At 42.5% G+C, this 17396-nt stretch overlaps 1 protein-coding gene across 2 annotated transcripts in view; it reads right to left on the bottom strand.

Moving 5' to 3' along the window:
- The window catches only part of INTS9 (integrator complex subunit 9), an 82375-nt gene that overhangs the window by 16970 nt on the left and 48009 nt on the right, over nt 1–17396 (bottom strand). For both annotated transcript variants that reach the window (XM_074946763.1, XM_074946764.1), the window contains 4 exons: nt 17102–17282; nt 15187–15247; nt 3959–4130; nt 863–987 (listed from right to left, as the gene is read on the bottom strand). In XM_074946763.1, coding sequence (XP_074802864.1) covers nt 863–987; nt 3959–4130; nt 15187–15247; nt 17102–17282 — 539 coding nt within the window. The remainder of the gene's footprint in view (nt 1–862; nt 988–3958; nt 4131–15186; nt 15248–17101; nt 17283–17396) is intronic.

Here is a 17396-nt window from a genome sequence, read left to right on the forward strand (position 1 = left end):
CATTCATGGAGCGAAGGGGAAGATAGCCAATCATCTCTTCACATTGCGATGTTGTTCTTTCACAGCTCTTCACACTATCGTGCGTGTTGGATGTGCTGAAGAGGGAGCCAACAGAAGAACCCAACAGGAGGAGGGGTGGGGGTAACATGATTGAAGGGATGAACCAGGAAGAAAATTTTAGCAGCAGTGTTTTGAATAGAAAGGGGTGGGGTGAGGTGAATGGCGGGAAGACTGAAGAGGAGACTGTGGTAGCCAAGGTGGGAGACGTCAGTCTGAACAAGAGCTCTGGCAGTCTGGCCGGAGATAAAAAAGGAAGCAGCAGGATTTGGATATGACCTGGATGTGCAGGCCCAGAAAGTGCAGTGTCCGTATCAAAGAGAAAGCTGTGATTATAGGTCTGAGGGACCAGGTGATGGTGGAGTTAACTGAAGTTAATGAATCTGAGGTATCTCAGCACACCTTGTACTTTTGGGACATAAATACTTAGCACACACATCCAGGGCATATTTAAACAAGCAGGAAAGATTCAACAGGAAAAATGATTGTGTTTATAAACTGCTAAGAGGCTCAGTCTTGGAAATGTGTGATGTTTTATGCTACATACCTACTGTTACTTTGCATAGTGAGCAGTTAAATGTTTAAAGTCCACTGTCTGGAGACTGGTGGCCATTTTGTACACATTTCAGTGCAGGCTGTTAGAAGAGGAGGCATATGCTGTGTGCTCCCTTATAGAGACTTGGCAAAACCAGAAAACACAAAGAGTCATTTCTTTAATATAAAGATCATCCACAGTGAAAGTATCCATTGGGTGGGTGGGTGTAGGTTTATAAACATAAAGGGAAGGCAAGAGAGATTTCATTACCTGGACTTCTTTGAGTAACTTGGACACCTGAATAAAATTCAGCCTTGTGTCAATGGGGCAGTAAACGCATTTCATAGCCAGAGGCTGATAAGGAGCTAATGCATCCAAATACGAAAAGTCAGGCTCTGGAAGAGGGGGAAAAAAATGCAGAAGATATTTGATGTCTCAAGAATATTGCCAAAATTCCTCCCCCTATCACCACACCCTAGTCTAGACAGGCTGTCGTTTGGCAATGTTAATTCACTTATGGATTTCTCCTTTTTCTCCCCTAGTTATTTTCAGTTAATTTGATGAAAATTATGCCCACAATTAGTCTTAGCTCAATCAAGCAGCAGAGCAGCACCATTTCATCTGAAAGCATTATTGCCTGCTTTTTCTATAACAAATTTAATCAAGACAAAAACAGCATCTCTTAGTTTTAATCAGATCCAAAAAAAAAAAAAGCACAATTTACCATTTTTCAGTATCACAAACCCACCTGAGTGGCCTGGTTTCTCAGCCTGACAAAAATCTAACACAAACACTTCATATTTGAAGATGATTTTGCATCAGTATCACCTTCAGCAAATACATTTTCACCATTTTCCTCATAATTACTCCTTTTAGTTTAGGCTGGGTGTCAGTATTAGACTCATGGAAGAATAAGGAACTATTCACCAAATATTCTACCATAACCCTAGTGGATCTGTAGAGAACTGGATAACTCAGGGCAGCACGTAATAGGATATTCACCTTTTTTACCTCCATGCTACCAGTGCATTCTAGCACAGGTAGTAGTGGCTGAAAGCTGTTGCCATCAGATGGCTGTTCTGCAGCTTATATGTGATTTTTGGTAGTGACCTCAAACTAGTTTCTAGGGGATCGGTGCTTCTTCACTAAACCCACAATGGCTGGTACTAACTGGCATCCTTGTTGGGCATGTACTTAAAGAGAGCCAGAAACTTTCCCCAAACTTCCATCACACTCCTAGGTCTCGTCTGCGCTAGTAAAATTCGGATCCATAGTTTTCCACCCGGGTAACAATTGCGGAAGTGTAAGTACAGCCCTGACACCGATTCAGAACAGAGTTAGGAGACATGGTGGTAAAAACCCAAACAAACACACACCCAACTCTTGTGGATTACTTCTTCCACCATTACTTGCACCTGTGGAGAACAATGGGAGGAAATTTGGCAGTGAGGCTCAATGCTGGGTTGTGCCCCAATCTCACTGGAGGGAACACTGGTGGAAGGATGTGGAAAAGCTTGCTCCATCACTGCCCTACCCGTGTTTGAAGAATAGGCTGTTCTTCGCAGGGCTGTCAATGACACCCTGACTGAACTAAACTCACTATAAGAAACCATAGCAGACGCAATGCTGCATATCTCAGGAGGCCTCAGGTAGGCTGGGTCAGGGCGAAGCTTTGGCCACCAGCTTTAGGGTCTCCTAATAGCATTGTGAAGCAGCTATATAAATAAGAGAACCTACTCTATTTCTGCAGATGTCAGAATGACTCCATTTTAGTATCTGACGGGACAATTGCTTCTCCTCGCAGGAAGGCTCAGAATGAAACACCGTCTCACAAGGGCCAGATTCCGATACCCTTGCTCATGTTGGGTAATACCTGACTGCATGAGTAGTTCCATTAATTTCCATGGGACTAACTGTGGAGTAAGGTACTAATCAACGTAAGGACATCAGAACCTGGCCCTAAATGAAGAAGTCCAGAATAGGCGTGAGGTACGGTATTTCCAAAGTGGTATGCTGCTATATGGCAGCATTGCCAGCTATTGGAATCAGGGCTAAAGCAGTTAATGATGGAGTGACTACCCAGATAACACTGAATATGGTACAAATACCCACAGCCAGTCACTCAGGAGGGCTCATGCTTTGCTTCCAAATAGGCCTCTGCTGGCTTTCATTAGTGACAAAATGTAGTGTCTGTTTAATATGGGGACTATGTCCTGCCTTTTCAACTGGGATGTACGTGACCATCTACAGAGCCTCCCATCTCCTCTCCCTATTTTGATCTTGTCCCAAGACCTTACCCTTTTATCTACGTGTTTGATATTGCCACCCATCACCATAGTATCAGGGCACCTTCCACAGAAAAAAACAGAGTCTCTAGAACTTTTACCATTACAGGGACAGAACTCTGCTTGGGGCAGGGTTGGTGGAAAGGCTCTCTCACAGAGGAAGGCTTTGCAACATTTCTTAACGATGGTCAAACTCTAATCACCTCTGGAAGATTGTTCTCCTCAGAGGATGTTTCCTTCCCAGCTCTCATGTGCTTTGTCCTGGGATTTGGGATCTGCATTGTCACAGAGGAATGCACCTGTCTTGGTAGTTCATAGATCACAATCAGCCTTTGCCACAGCAGGGGCTTGATCCATTAATTGCTTTGAAAATTAGGACCAAGGCCTTAAACTAGCATCGGAAGCTGACTGTGGGAATGTGGAAGGACTTGAGCACAGGTCTGCTCTCAGCGCCTGAGCCAGGGAGACAGTAGGCTGCCCCGTTCTGGACAAGCTGGAACCTGTGTATCATCTTCACATTCAGCTTCAGATACAGTCAGCTAAAGTAATCCAGACTGGAGGTGACAACTCATAGATCACTGTGGCTAGGTCCCCGGCCACAAGGTAGGAATGAGGTTTCCTAGCAAGCTGGAGGTAAAGGGAGGCATTTTGGAAACTGAGTCCACCTGGTCAGCCCAGAGTAGCAAGAAGTCTGAGAGGACCCTGAGGTTTTGTACCACTTTGATTAATAAGGGCTGTATGCTTTTGATGGAAGTTGAAGACAAAGTCTTGGCCAGCTCATCAAAGCATTTCCCTTTTTCAATCAGCATTGCTTCTGTCTTGGCAGGGTTCAGCTTGAGCCAACTGCTCTTCATCCAAGAGCTGATCTCTTGAAGGCATTTTACTGCAGTACATACGAAGATCTTGCTTACAAAAGGCAAGGACTGGCTATGCAGGGCTAATGGGAATGAAATGCAGTATAAATTATTTGTCACTGATGTCAGTCCTGAGAGCCTCACTTGAACAAGCTCCTACTGAAGTCATCAAACCGGGGAACGAGGGAGGCCCTGGGAATCTGGTCCAACAAGAACTTATGACTTACCTGTAAATATAACAGTGTTAAGGCTAGATTTTCCCCACAGTTCCATAAAGTGCACCACATCCCCAAACCTGAGGGAGGGATGTCCAGTGAACACAACACATGGCTGTTTGAAATCGTTGCTGAAGTCTCCATGGATACTAGGATAGTGTTTCAGTTTGTTTGTCTGAATGAGCTGAAATAAAATAATAATGAGACTTTACCAACTTTTCGCACATCTATCCTCGGCTATTATTATATTATTGTGTGTTTGTGCATATACATACACACAAACACACACACATGAATACGCACCCCCACCCCAATATATGGCTGGTTATTTATAATATATTACCCGGCTCACTCCCATATATTCCATAGGACTTGAGCTCATTGAGTCAGTGCTGCAGTAAACGTTCTGAGGGAGGTGTGTCTGGAGAGCCAAGCACAGGACTGGAGCTGGGAACTTCCGAGTGATGCTCCTGACCTCCTGTCATATGATTCTGAGGTGTGGCTCTGCAGAGGTTCCACGTGTAGTGCTTCTCAATGATTTCCAGAGTAAAGTGACCTCAGTTTACTGGTAAAAAGCTGCTCTTTCTAGCTGCTGTCCCACCAAACACACTATGGGGTCCGAGAGTTAACGTGGGTTCTTTGCATGTTAAGTTAATGCTGAGAAATTCTGCCCTCAGCGACATCTGTCACTACTGGATTCAGATGTAACAGATTCAAATCACAGGAAACTCTTCTGATGAGCTACAAGAAGGAACAGACTCCAGCTTGCCCTCTCTTAGATAGGCTGGCTCTGCCAGACTAAAAGAAATGCAGTAAAAATTCCTTTTTTCCCTAAGGTTCAGCCAACGATGATTGAATACACACAGGGGGCAGATCTCCTTAGTAAGATGGTGCAAAGTTTATGAAGGCACTTTTCAGAGTAGAGCTTTGCTTTATTTCCACTGCCTCTGGTTTCTCCATCTGTAACATGAGGATCCAAATTGCCCAGAGTGTTGGGAGGAGACTGGATTTAATAAATAAATGTATCCTCTGGACACAATCTGATTAGATTCTCTCCATACTTATATGCCCCATCACCAGTCAGTATATAAAAGAGTGGGGGCTCTTAATTTAAAACCCCCTGAACACACAGTGCTGTCTGCTGCCAAGTGTAGCAGTCATTCAGGCGGTAGGAATTTGCAACACAGCACAATTTCCAAAAGCATCTGTGCTATTCTACAGAAATCCTGTACAATCCTGCTTGTGAGTGAATGGCAACTTGCATACCATGACTTATAGCCGAAGACCTTCATTCTGGACACCGGTCTTCATTGTATTACAGTCGATTTTAGAAGAGAAACCAAGAGGAAGTGTGTGTTAAAATAAGCATCTCATGGTCTTTCACTGCTGTAACTCCTGCCTTTCCAGAGCTCAGCTCCCTTTTATTTATCTATCATCTCTCGCCGTGTTATGTTTAACTCAGACTCTGAGCTTCTTGGGGCAGCACTGATCACATTTTTGTACTGCTAAGCAACATGAATGCCCATGCTGTAGATCATCAAGACTTATGGGGTACACAATATCTGAAGAAGAAATAAAAACCATCATCCACCTACAAGTTCTGGACGTTGTTACTCAGGTTCAGCAGCAATGAACACTGTTTGCAACTGGTCAAGAAACCTGTAGTCAGTGAAGTACTGACCCTGGAGTACGCAACACAGAAACTTGCCCTCAATTCCAGGTTATGAAAGAAGCCCGGCTACACATTGCACAAATAAGTACCTTCTCCTCTTCTCTCACTTCCCACCGTCCCCCCTTTTCAGCTTCTTGTCAAAGGGCTTTCTGGCACAATTTTGTCTTTGATTTATTTGGCTGTTGGTTTGCCTGCCTGCTGCCACACAAGCAATGTAACCCTACACTGCAGCACAGAAATGGATCACAAGCAGGGTTTGACTGGCAGCACTACCTTTGGGGTCTGATGTACAGGATGACACTTCAAGCAGGTCCAGTCCATCAGATTTGCCACTTGGGCTCTTGGATCATAGAGAATTAACCACGTCATCATAGAGAAAGGGCTTATGACTTTCTCCACGTCTTTGCAATATGCAAGTCTGAGGCACCCCACCTCCTGCAACTTGACAATAATATCAAATTCCAATTCAGCTTTTAAATGGAAAATTTAAATAATGCACCCAATGACTGCTGTGGCAGTTAATATGCACTCAGTCTTGCAAACACTCCTACAATTAAGCTGGTAAAGATTTCTGATTGAAGCATCTGGAGTATTTGGAATCTGAATGTTGCCTCCAGTAATAAGAGCTGGCTGCAGAGCGGCTTAGCAGACAATAGCAAAATAAGTTTTATCCTGTAAATGATCGGAATCTAATAGGGAAACAGTTCCAAAAGCTAACTGCGGCACATGTCAGAGCTATGTCAAAATCCTAAACCTGAAGTTGTAAATCTTGTTTCAGTGGAGTACGTGTGGAATTTCTACTCTGGAAACCAAAGTGGATTTGTGATGTGCCACAGAGCTAGGGAAAGGCTCCAGGAAAATTGCAGTAATTACTGACATTCCTATGACTGGCATTTATAGAATACCTTTCTTCCAAAGATCTCACATCACTCCACGAGTACACAGCTCCACAATCTCCCAGTCTACTATAACATTTACACACAGCACTCAAAGCTTTGCTATGCACTGGGGGAACCATTAAGTCAGAAGATTATCAAAGACCTGGCTTATTTTATCTGCATATGTTTAGTTGCATACACATGTGATGTACTGTCAAGTGTATCTTTATAAATGTACGCAAATTCTAGATTGTTCAAGATTATGTGATCATTTAATTTGTTGTCGACTCTGGCCATCTCACCTGTACTCTGCTCACTAATCCACCTTCCAAGCCCCTGAGCACCTTCAAAGCAGCTTCTTGCGTTTATCATGAGGGCCATAGATTCTTTAAATGATCACAAATGTCTTGGGTCTTGGTTTTATATCTCCAGCAGCACTGTATCCTCCAGCACAGTACCTAAGAACGGCCATACTGGATCAGATCAAAGGTCCATCCAGCCCAGTGTCCGGTCTTCTGACAGTGGCTAATGCTAGGTGCCCCTCAGGGAACGAACAGAATGGGTAATCATCAAGTATGGGGGCATTCATTCAGGACTGATTCAAGAGGCTGCCACTTACTGAATCCCCACCACTGTTCCTTGCAGCACGGTGTGCTTCATGGAGGTCCCAACAAGATATTGACCAGGCCTCCTCCAAGTTGTGATATCTGATGAAACCATGGCCTGAGGTAGTATGACTGCAGGCCATACATAAAAACATTAGAGACCTCGCACACATGAGAAACACCTGGTTGCTTGATAATCTCTGGAATGATTCTAATTATTCAATCAGAAAAAAAAAAAAAAAAGAGGGCGGGGGGAGAAAATTAAATCTGTAAAATGGGCCTAACAACAAATACTTACTTCTCTGCTTCACCAGGGTATTAGGGGGATTTAATTGTTGAATATTTGTAAATGTCTTTGAGATCTGAAGAGGAAATGGGCTACATGAAAACATTTGAAAACGTCTAAGATAAGAGAACAGTCTGCAGTGCACTTCTAGCCATGTTTGTCCCAGGACAGAGAGACCAGGTAGATGAGGCAATGTCTTTCATTGGCCCAACTTCAGCTGGTGAAAGAGACCAGCTTTTTCACTTACACGGAAGAGCGCCTGTAATCTTGAAAGCTTGTCTCTTTCTCCAGCAAAAGTTGGTCTAATAAAAAGACATTACCTGAGCCACCTTGTCTCTTTAATATAGAGAAGTATAACAATGATCAGCAAACCATGTTAAAAACGGCACCGTCTGCAACAAGCCAGGGTCAGCAGCGTTGGCTGGTGCTTATCCAACCTGTATCTCCAAAATTGCGTCTTGAAGCTTTAGCTTTCAGCAGCATGAAACATTTAGGACCTCTCTTTCTGTGGAAAGATTTTTTATTGACTGAAAGCTTAAGAGATAAGAGACAGTAAAATGTATTGAATCTAAACTATGATGGTTTTTTTGTTGTGGGTTTTTTTTTTTAAAAATCCCAAATGGCTAAGCTTCCCTTTAAAGCAGTAGACATGATTTACGGGGTCAGTAACTGCAACTATTAACTGGATAAATCTATGTAACCATTGTGTACCCTTTGTTCAGCAAAGCCAAAATTTATAGCTGTTTATTTTGTGTGCGTTCTGCATCCAAAAATTCTGATAGCTATGCCTCTATTTTATCAAGGAGGGAGGGAGTGACGCATGTGTTACTTCGTCTTCCTTGTCCCCTCTATAGGCCACCTCTAACAGAGGCCTTTTGCTGTAGAATCGACCGTTCCTCCTGTGTTACTTAATTCCTGGTATTTATTGTTTTGAGTATGATGCGCTGGAGCCAGTATATGAAGGAAGGAAACAAAGATCAAGCTGAAGAATGCTAGTTTTTCCGTAGCAAACGATCCAAATTACTTCCAACCTAGCTACTTGCAGTCAAAAAACAATAGCCTATTTTCTAGCCATTTCTCCTTGGCAGTGAATTAAGCTAGTTTGGAGTACGGCACTCTTATTTCAGAATAAAAGCATCCATACATGAAGTTAAAGCAAGAATGGTTAAACTGCTCTAAACTCACACCCTACCTTATTCCAGATTAATTTTCATGTGTAGTCAAGCCCTTAGTCACATTTGAAAATTGTGTTTCTGGACTAGAGTCAAAGCAGCATCCTGGAGGTAAAAGACTCCATCCATCTCTCTTTACTAATCCCCTAAACTCAAAACGTTTGTTACATTTTGTTTTTAACTTGGTAGAGGCTTCTAAAGTTGCCTCAGTACAAGCTCTTAGCCCTTCCAGTCACAAAAACTGCTTGTGAAAACAAAACTAGTACAGCTGTATGAACAGAGGCGAGAACTGTCCAGATATTGGTCATCCCTTTTTGAATGTTTTCCCATCATATTGCCCTTTCCATACCTCTGTTCTTCCTCCTGAGAAATTACTGGCAGATACTAACTTCCTTGCAGCAGAGACTTGGGGCTTGTCTACACTACCGCGCGGGGTAGATCTAAGATATGCAACTTCAGCTACGTGAATAGCATAGCTGAAGTCAACATACTTAGATCTACTTCCAGCGGTGTCTTCACTGCGGTACATCGACAGTTGACGCTCTCCCGTCAACTCCGCTTGCATTCCTTGTTCTGGTGGAGTACCAAAATCGATGGGAGAGCGTTCAGCGGTCAATTTATTGCATCTATGCTAGATCTGATAAATAGAGCCCCGCTGGATCGATCGCTGCCTGCCGACCTGGTGGGTAGTGTAGACAAGCCCTTGCAGACCCAGCCATTATGGAGAAGCTCACTTAAAAACCTTCCCATTTAACTGCTGCTCCAGTAAAGGAAAACAGCAGATTTTCAAAGCTGCTCAAGGCATTTGAACATCCAGTTTCCATTAATTTTATTACTAGGTCGCTTTGAAAATCTTAGCCTATGTTTCTTGCTTGCAATAGTGGAAGAGTAGGATTCCCTATACAATCAACTCAGTGACATTAGGAAACAGATCACTTTCCAGGAGAACAACAAATTCTATGTAATGATCAAGGGGAGGAGACATGCTAAATATCTACAATTACATGAAAGGCATAAACAACAAGGAGGGAGAGGAAGTGTTTAGGGTGCTCTGAGGGGTAGAATTCCATGTCCATTTTATGTCATCTCATCTCACAAAGGATACAGCAGAAATAAGGGGGTTCAGAGACCAGTGATGAGAGTTTGAGTCTTGGAGAGAGTGAGCAGATTGGAAAGGCTTAGTTTACAGAGGAGACAGAAGAGGGGATAGGGAATGGTAGAGAAGGCAAGTCAGGTACTTCTATTTACCTTCTCATATAATAAGAGTAATGGGACAGTCAAGCAATGAAACGTTAAAGGCAACACATTGGCAACTGATAAAAGGAAATAAATACTTTTCACACTATGCATAAACCACCTGGGTAACTCATTGCCCCCAAGGTATTGCCCCAAAGACAGAAGCTTAGAATGACAAAAACCAAAAAAAGAACTAGACATTTATCTGGGTAATGAGAACTTCCGGTTTCAGGAGCAGACTGGACTCTGCTGCCTATACTGTATTTGTTTGTGGATAGAGGGCATCAGTTTCCAGGACTGCCCTCTCCCACTGGCAAACAGCACCAAGCACATTGCTGCTGCTCATCTAAATAACTAACGTGTATTTGAGTAATTTCTCTTACTCTATTCTCCCAAAGATGCTCTGAGCTCATCAACTGATCTCTGTTCAGATGCGATAAACCTACCATTGAAAAAAGCACCACACAATTATTCTATCAGCATCCTATCTAAATGCTGTTTCCATACAAGTGATAATTTAATTCCTGTTTCTGATACTCATTAACAATGCCCTTGAAGTTCCCTTTGAACAGTCCCCTTCCTGTGAAATGATTGATTCATGGATTTAAAAAGAAATTGTGTATCTACACACACACACAGAGGAAGGATGGTTTAGCGGTTAGGACTCTAACCTAGAACTTGAGAGAACTGGGTTCAAGTCCTTGCTCCATCACAGGTACTGCCTGTATGACCTTGAGCAAGTCAGTTAGCCTCTGTGCCGCTGATCCCCCTCTGTACAGTGGGAACATTAGTACTTCCCTACCTCACAGAGGCCATATAAATGCCTTGCACAGATATTCACACACTGCCTCAATTACCAGAGTTTTTTCCTTTTTTTATATTTTTTCAGTCTAGCGAAAACCACCAAAATCAAACCAGATGCACCTCCACCCCTTTTACACAGCATGGTAATATTAAACCAGCAGTGGACATAGGAGCACAATAAGAAGGATTGGGTTGCAGATCAGGGAACCAATCAGGCTAGTAGCGGATAATAGCATTTGGGTAGCTTTCAGGGAGGCAAAGAGTAAACAAATGCTCAGTGGAGAGCCCTGGAGCCTGCACACGGATGTGGAAGTGCTTTGGGGGGTGGTTGTAGGTGTTTACGGTTTTTTTTTTTTAAATAAAGTTGGATCCATGTATTTTATAAAATAAAAGAAAGCAAACTTGGGGGCTATAAATCTGATCTGTGTGTTCTCCTGAAGTGCACCTCACTCCAGTAACTTATGACCTTACCAGAAGCCCTAGATCAGCAGTTTTCAAACTTTTTGAGCTCAGCTGAGCTCCCCCCACTTTTGAGTTACAATTTTTGGTTACCCCACCTCCCAACCCAGATAAAATGAGGTGAGTCAGGGGGTGGAGGTGGTGTGTGGCTGGCCCAAGCTGCCTGGCATTGCTGCTCACTCCCATGAGCGGGGGCACACCTCACAGTTTGAAAACCTCTGCCCTAGATGAAATGGCAGACTCATCATGCACTTTTTTCAATGTGCCTGAGCACTTGTCACCACTGTAAAACCTGTATTTGCAAAGTGGTTAGTAAACGACAGGAATTAGCAATGAAGAGACCCATTAGATCCTTGATTCCAACACCAGGGGCAGCAGAAGACAGTTCAAATCCCCAGGGCACGCACCAGTTGCAGCTACAAACCCCTCATTTGTGTTCGAGGACATTACCGTGGGATCAGCAGTACTCACTATATTATTTGTCCTTATTCATTACTTGTATTACCATAGTGCCTAGAAGCCCTAGTCAGGGACCAGGATCCCAGAGTGGTAGGCACCGTACAAACACAGAACAAAACAATGGCCTGTCTATACCCGTAACAGTCCCAGTCAGGTCATTCCCGCAATGCATACCATTTACCATCAGAAGCCTGATCCAAAGCCCACTGTAGTAAATCTTTCTATTGGACTTCAATGGACTGTATCAGGGGTATAAATTATTCCCACCTCCATAATCAGACTGTGTTGAAGTGAATTACCTGAGTTTTTACGAGATAGTGCTACAGCATCTTTATACGCTGTGGTGTTAATATAACAGTTTGGAATTAAATTGTTGCTGTTTATAGTAATTCCTGGAATAAAGACACTGTTTTAGCTGTAACATATCCTCACCACTGTCCCCAGGGTGATTTTACTGCTTCTTTTGTGGGTGAGGGGAGAAAGGTATTTTATATTAAAAGCCAGTGAAACTGACAGTCTAGGCTGCAGGCAAAGAATTTTTAGCTCAGATCCATGGTTCATATGGGTTTTGAGAGGTCTTAGACCACAGGAACTTTCTTACTGGGATAGATCAATCTCTCAACTTAACACTGGAAATATTCTAACTGTAACTCACAATTTTCAGAGATCAGAGTAATTAACTTAATCTACACATGGAGCTGACAAATTTGTTAACAGCAGTAAAGTAGTTTGGGGGTATCTGATTATCAACAGGCTACCCAGGAAATTAAAGACACTCCACTAAAATCAGAGGATGCAGTTAACACAGAATAAACATACACCCACCCATCATGACAGACTTAATTAATCCACCCGTTGATGGTGGATGTTTTTTTACCAAGCAGTTTATTGTGTGTTGTGGAAAAAAGTTGTGAAGCCTTAAAACCTTTGGTAGGCGGTAGCATACGGAGAAACAGAAGGCACTTCAGAGACATTCTATGGACCAACAAGGACACTTTGGAAAGCAGAGAGATGCAGGGTAAATTAGGAAGTATGGCTGAAGTGTCTTGCACTCTGAGAGTAGGCTTTGGAACTTAATTTACTAGGGTAAGTTTTTAAGAACAGTGTGTGGGTGTTAGCTATGGAAGTTTCCATTATTCTTGATTCCCTGCATACCCTGCTTGAAATATAGTCCAGCACCTGGAAAGAGTGAATGCTAGGGACCAGATCCTACTCCTATTCAATGGGAACGTTGTGACTATTGAGCCTACAAAGTGTAGCCCTACTGCAAACTAATATAAAAAGTATATAAAAGTTCATAAGATGATACAATAACCAAGAAAAACAGGTCAAGTTGTTTACAACACAATGTTGTAACAAGTGCAAGAGAACCAGACAAAGAAGCCAGATTAGCTTAAATCAAGACGGCCATGCTGATAAAATCCAAGGACTGCTGAAATTAAGCTTGGTAAAAACAAACAAACAAACAAACCAGAAGATGTGGAATCACAAGTTAATAGACCAAAATTGGTGTGACAGCTATGAGGCCTAATTGCTGGACAAAATAATGAGGGCAATGAACTAGGATGCCCACTTTTCCCCCTTTTGGGTTTCTTAAAGAGAGACTTTGGAAAAGACTTGTTCAGATCAGTTCTCCCACTCATCTCCCCACCCACCATGCATCCCAGCCCATCCTCCTGAACTGCCACTCATTTCGACTCATCTAAAGGACTTTCTTCCTGAGAGAAAGGCTGGCTGGCTGGCCTTAAGCTTGTTCAAGGAATTTTGTTGTCACCTGTGAGTGCTGAAAGACATCACGTTATCATGACATCCAATCCTTAGCCCATCAGTGGGGATTTGCAAATGCCAGCACTGCAGAGGCATATAAGGTCCTGCTTCATTTTCCCTGCCCTTGTTGTGTTATTTTCTGCCCCCCTTTGATTCCTTTTAGCCTCTCTCTCACTCTCTTGGCTTTTCATCAAATCCTGAAGTCAACGAAACTGTATTCATCCGAGCCTGCCCTATTTAAGAAGAAAAGATCCAATCCGACGACTCCCAAACCAGATCATAAGCCAGGATCCAAACAGCAGGTGTTGTGGCCGACTTGCCAGCCAAAAGCATTCACTCATAGCTAACCAGCAGTCCAGCGTTTCAAAATCCATCAACAAAAGCCATATTTCATCCATCATTTCTACTGTCTCTTCTCCACCTTGTGTCTGTTAAGAACAGGATAAGTAAATGCCTGCTACACATCAGGACTGAGTAAAATTAATCCTTTCTTCATCAAAGAAAGGTTGTTCTGAAAATAAGACTGATATTTTGCCTCCAAAAGGAGAAAGTCACAATCACGATTAAAGCCTACGTTTATTTTGCATAATCACTCAATCACAGCTTCAATATAAAGGTCTGCTTTAATTTCTTGTTCCTTCTTGTGTTTAATCAATAAACTTTTAATTTGAATAAATGTTTTTGTGCATTTGCCAAGTAACCAAGTAAAACCAAGGCCCCTTTTTAAAATAACTCCAAACCTACCTAATATCGGACAGTGAAAGAGTTTATAAACACCTTTAAGATCAATATCCATATCACAGGAACCTACAAGGCCCTTAAAGCAAGGTATACAGGTGGTGGACAGGGGAGATTTCCAATCCATTACCAAGGATGGGTCACTGGTCAAACCCCTCATTAGAGCAAAAGACTGTGGTGTTGGTCAAGGCGTTTAATCTGAGGCCTCCACCTGTGTGACTGCAGCTATGCACATTCAAGCATTTACACATGTTTTTGAGCACAAGTGATGGACTTTATACACACAAGCCAGCCTACAAAATGTGCATGTGCAAAATGGCTCAATTTCTGATATAAGGTAGATAGAGGCTCTTCTGAAAATTTAGCCTTTTTCTCTCAGAAAGCCACCTTTACCTGCACTCATCAATCCTCACCCCTGTGCCTCCCGTTTACTCTAATTGGAGTTATATTGGTTCCCATCAATACATGGATTCTCTACAGAAGTCTCTTTGAAGGCAGAAGTTGTGCCACATCTATTTAAGTTTTGCTCCCGAGATGCACATCTTGATTCTGCAAGGATCCTAAAGGGCCAGCAGTCAAGCAACCTTACTTGCTTCAGCACCATGCTCACCCAGGACACTTCTTTGCAAATAGCAGACAACACTGAGCACTTATGATTTAAGCTCCTTGTATACCGATAAGGCATCTTGAAATAGAGGATTAATACTTTCTTAACACTAGACAACATGAGTGCCCGTCAATTAGGAAGGTAGCTTCATCCCCAACAGCAAGGTTTCACCTCCATGCACTTTGAGATTAGTGGCTTGGTTTGAACAAAGAGCATATTTCTACTCAGAGTTCAATAAGGGCAAACAAACGTGTTGATATCAGACCCCTTTCCACGAAGGCAGATAAAATGGATGAGTGCATGTTACGTAGTAACATTTTCATCAGGCTTACGATAATAATGGCAGGTTAATGGTACATTCTGACATCTTCCTCCCCAAAACCTATTTTTATAAATAATGAAACGAAAGCCAAATTGCGTGACCCACGGTAAAAAGGACTATTTCACAGATCCAAAAGAATTAGTCACAGAAAGAGAATGGGCTCATGGAGCTCTGGCTTTTAGGAAGCCACCTAATCTTGGCACTGATCACACATGGTGCCTCCGTAGTTGCTTACCTCGGCATGAGGAAAGGGGGGTTCCGGGAGATAAACCTTCGTCTGTTTATTATGACACAGCCTTTAAAAGGAGGGGAAAAAACGTGGGTTAGAGACGTGCAGGAAAACATACTGCAGTATCTGCTGCCATCTACCGTTAAGATTTTCTGGACAGTCATCCCACTTCCGTGACCTGAAGCAGCACAAAGCCTCGCACTTTAACAGGGGGCACTGGAAGATGCCTGGGGGGTGGGTATTATGATCTAAAGAAGGCGTACATCAGTACAGGGCTGAAATTGCTTTAGAACCATTTTAATGGTTAATAACTAGAGTCCTCTTGCCTGTGAAAATGGATATGTTACTCAGCATTCACTGACATCTTACATACAGTAGGACCTCACCGATTCTCATTCAATATCCTGCAAACCCCAATAACCCTCACAAAAAACCCAAAGGTTTCAACTGTCTTCTCAAAGATTTCACCCCTTCCATTTGCCGTAAACTAGTCCCCCTGTATACATTTCATTATTGTGGGTATAAAGCTAGCAAACTGCTTCTCTCACCCCTCTAGGATGTTCACTGTCATTGGCTCTTTTGAGTCAAGGGTTCCTTTCCCAAACTAGATATTAAAAGCTATTGCCTGACTTCAGCAAGATCATTTGATTCATTCTGTCTTGGGAGGTGGAATAAAAGAGCAGATATGGCAGCAGTCTAGGTGATGATGGTGGACAAAGCCCTTGGTCTAGCAGACTATCGTGGGATTGTCAGACAGGAATTCCTCAGTTCTAACCCCAACTCTATCTGTGGTTTTAGAGACGTCACAACCTCTGCCTCGGTTTTCTGTGAACAAGGTATATTTTACCTATTAAGGATGTCTGAGGATTAGTAGTGTTTCTACTGACTTTTGAAGATAAATTACCGTATAAGTAGGATTAAAGTATGTTTTAATCTTGTCTTGAATAATAAATATTCTAGAATTTCAGTAAACTATTAAGTGTCTGACTTCTGCAAACTATATGTAATTGACAAAAGAAGATTTCCACTTGCATGCTACGCTTTGTGCTGCCATACCACTGTACTTGTTAAAAAAAGTTTTTTTACTAACCAGTCTTGCAATTTTATAGCACCTATGTATATAGGAATCACTTGATTCAAACTATGTATATAGGAATCACTTAATTCACTAGTAAAGTACAGCCACTAGTCAAAGTACAGCAGCTGTTTAACTGCAGTACTATTCAATGGGCATAAATTTAGAATACCTACGCTGAAATTTGGTTAGGGCCCAAAAGCTAGATTCCCCTACTCTTGCTTAAAGTAGCATGGCCTCTTAATCCATCAGATTTTATCCTTTCCTTATCCAAATACTTTCAGAAGAATTCACTCAGCTCAATTTCTCCCAGTGCACCTTGTTTTTCTGTTTTCCAGATCGGAAGATCTCTGAGGCATGGATTAGCTTATTTGTGTCGTACAGGATCTTATTATTGCTTAACAAATACATAATAATCACAAGTGGTCAGGCCCTCAGTTCTGTGACTCATCCGAATTAGGAATATAAAGAAACCTCACCAGTTTGTGTAGTTGGATTGCTGTATGCTCCTTGGAGCACTGAGTGAGACTCACAATGGGCAAGAAAAACGCATCTGAAAGTCACTCTGAGGAAGTGCATCATTTACTCATTGGCTCTGAGTGCCAGTGTCAAACATATCTATGTTTTTTAAACAGATTCAACATACATACTACTGGAATGAATGCCACCCTAATTATAGGGCACCTTTGCTCACCTATTCCTGTAACTGAAAAGGCGTGTACATAATTCCGATCTTGTGTATATCCAGAATGACAGAATCTGCAGCTATCATCACTCACTATGCACACGTTTACTGTAATGTGTACGGTGGAATCCAGCCTGACAGAGTAGCCCACTAACACTTACCACTCGGCAAAGATCTGGGAGAACTCCAGGGAGCTGTTGGCAACAGGTGAGATGAAGTAAAAGGGGACATTGGAGAGTCCTGCAGAGTCGATGTACTGATACAGACACTCCAGCAGGTCATATATCACTCCAGAAGGATAACATGGAACCAGGACGTTTCCTCCATTCCGGACAGTCATAGCTTGAGGGAGAAAGAGAAGGGAGAATTAACAGGTTTCAAAAAGTGCTTTTCAGCCCAAAAAGCTCTGCGCGGCACAGAAAAGCAGCTATCTAGATAACTGGTGCACAACATGTT

This window comes from Natator depressus, chromosome 3 (genome assembly GCF_965152275.1).
Source record: "Natator depressus isolate rNatDep1 chromosome 3, rNatDep2.hap1, whole genome shotgun sequence".
NCBI lineage: Eukaryota > Metazoa > Chordata > Testudines > Cheloniidae > Natator > Natator depressus.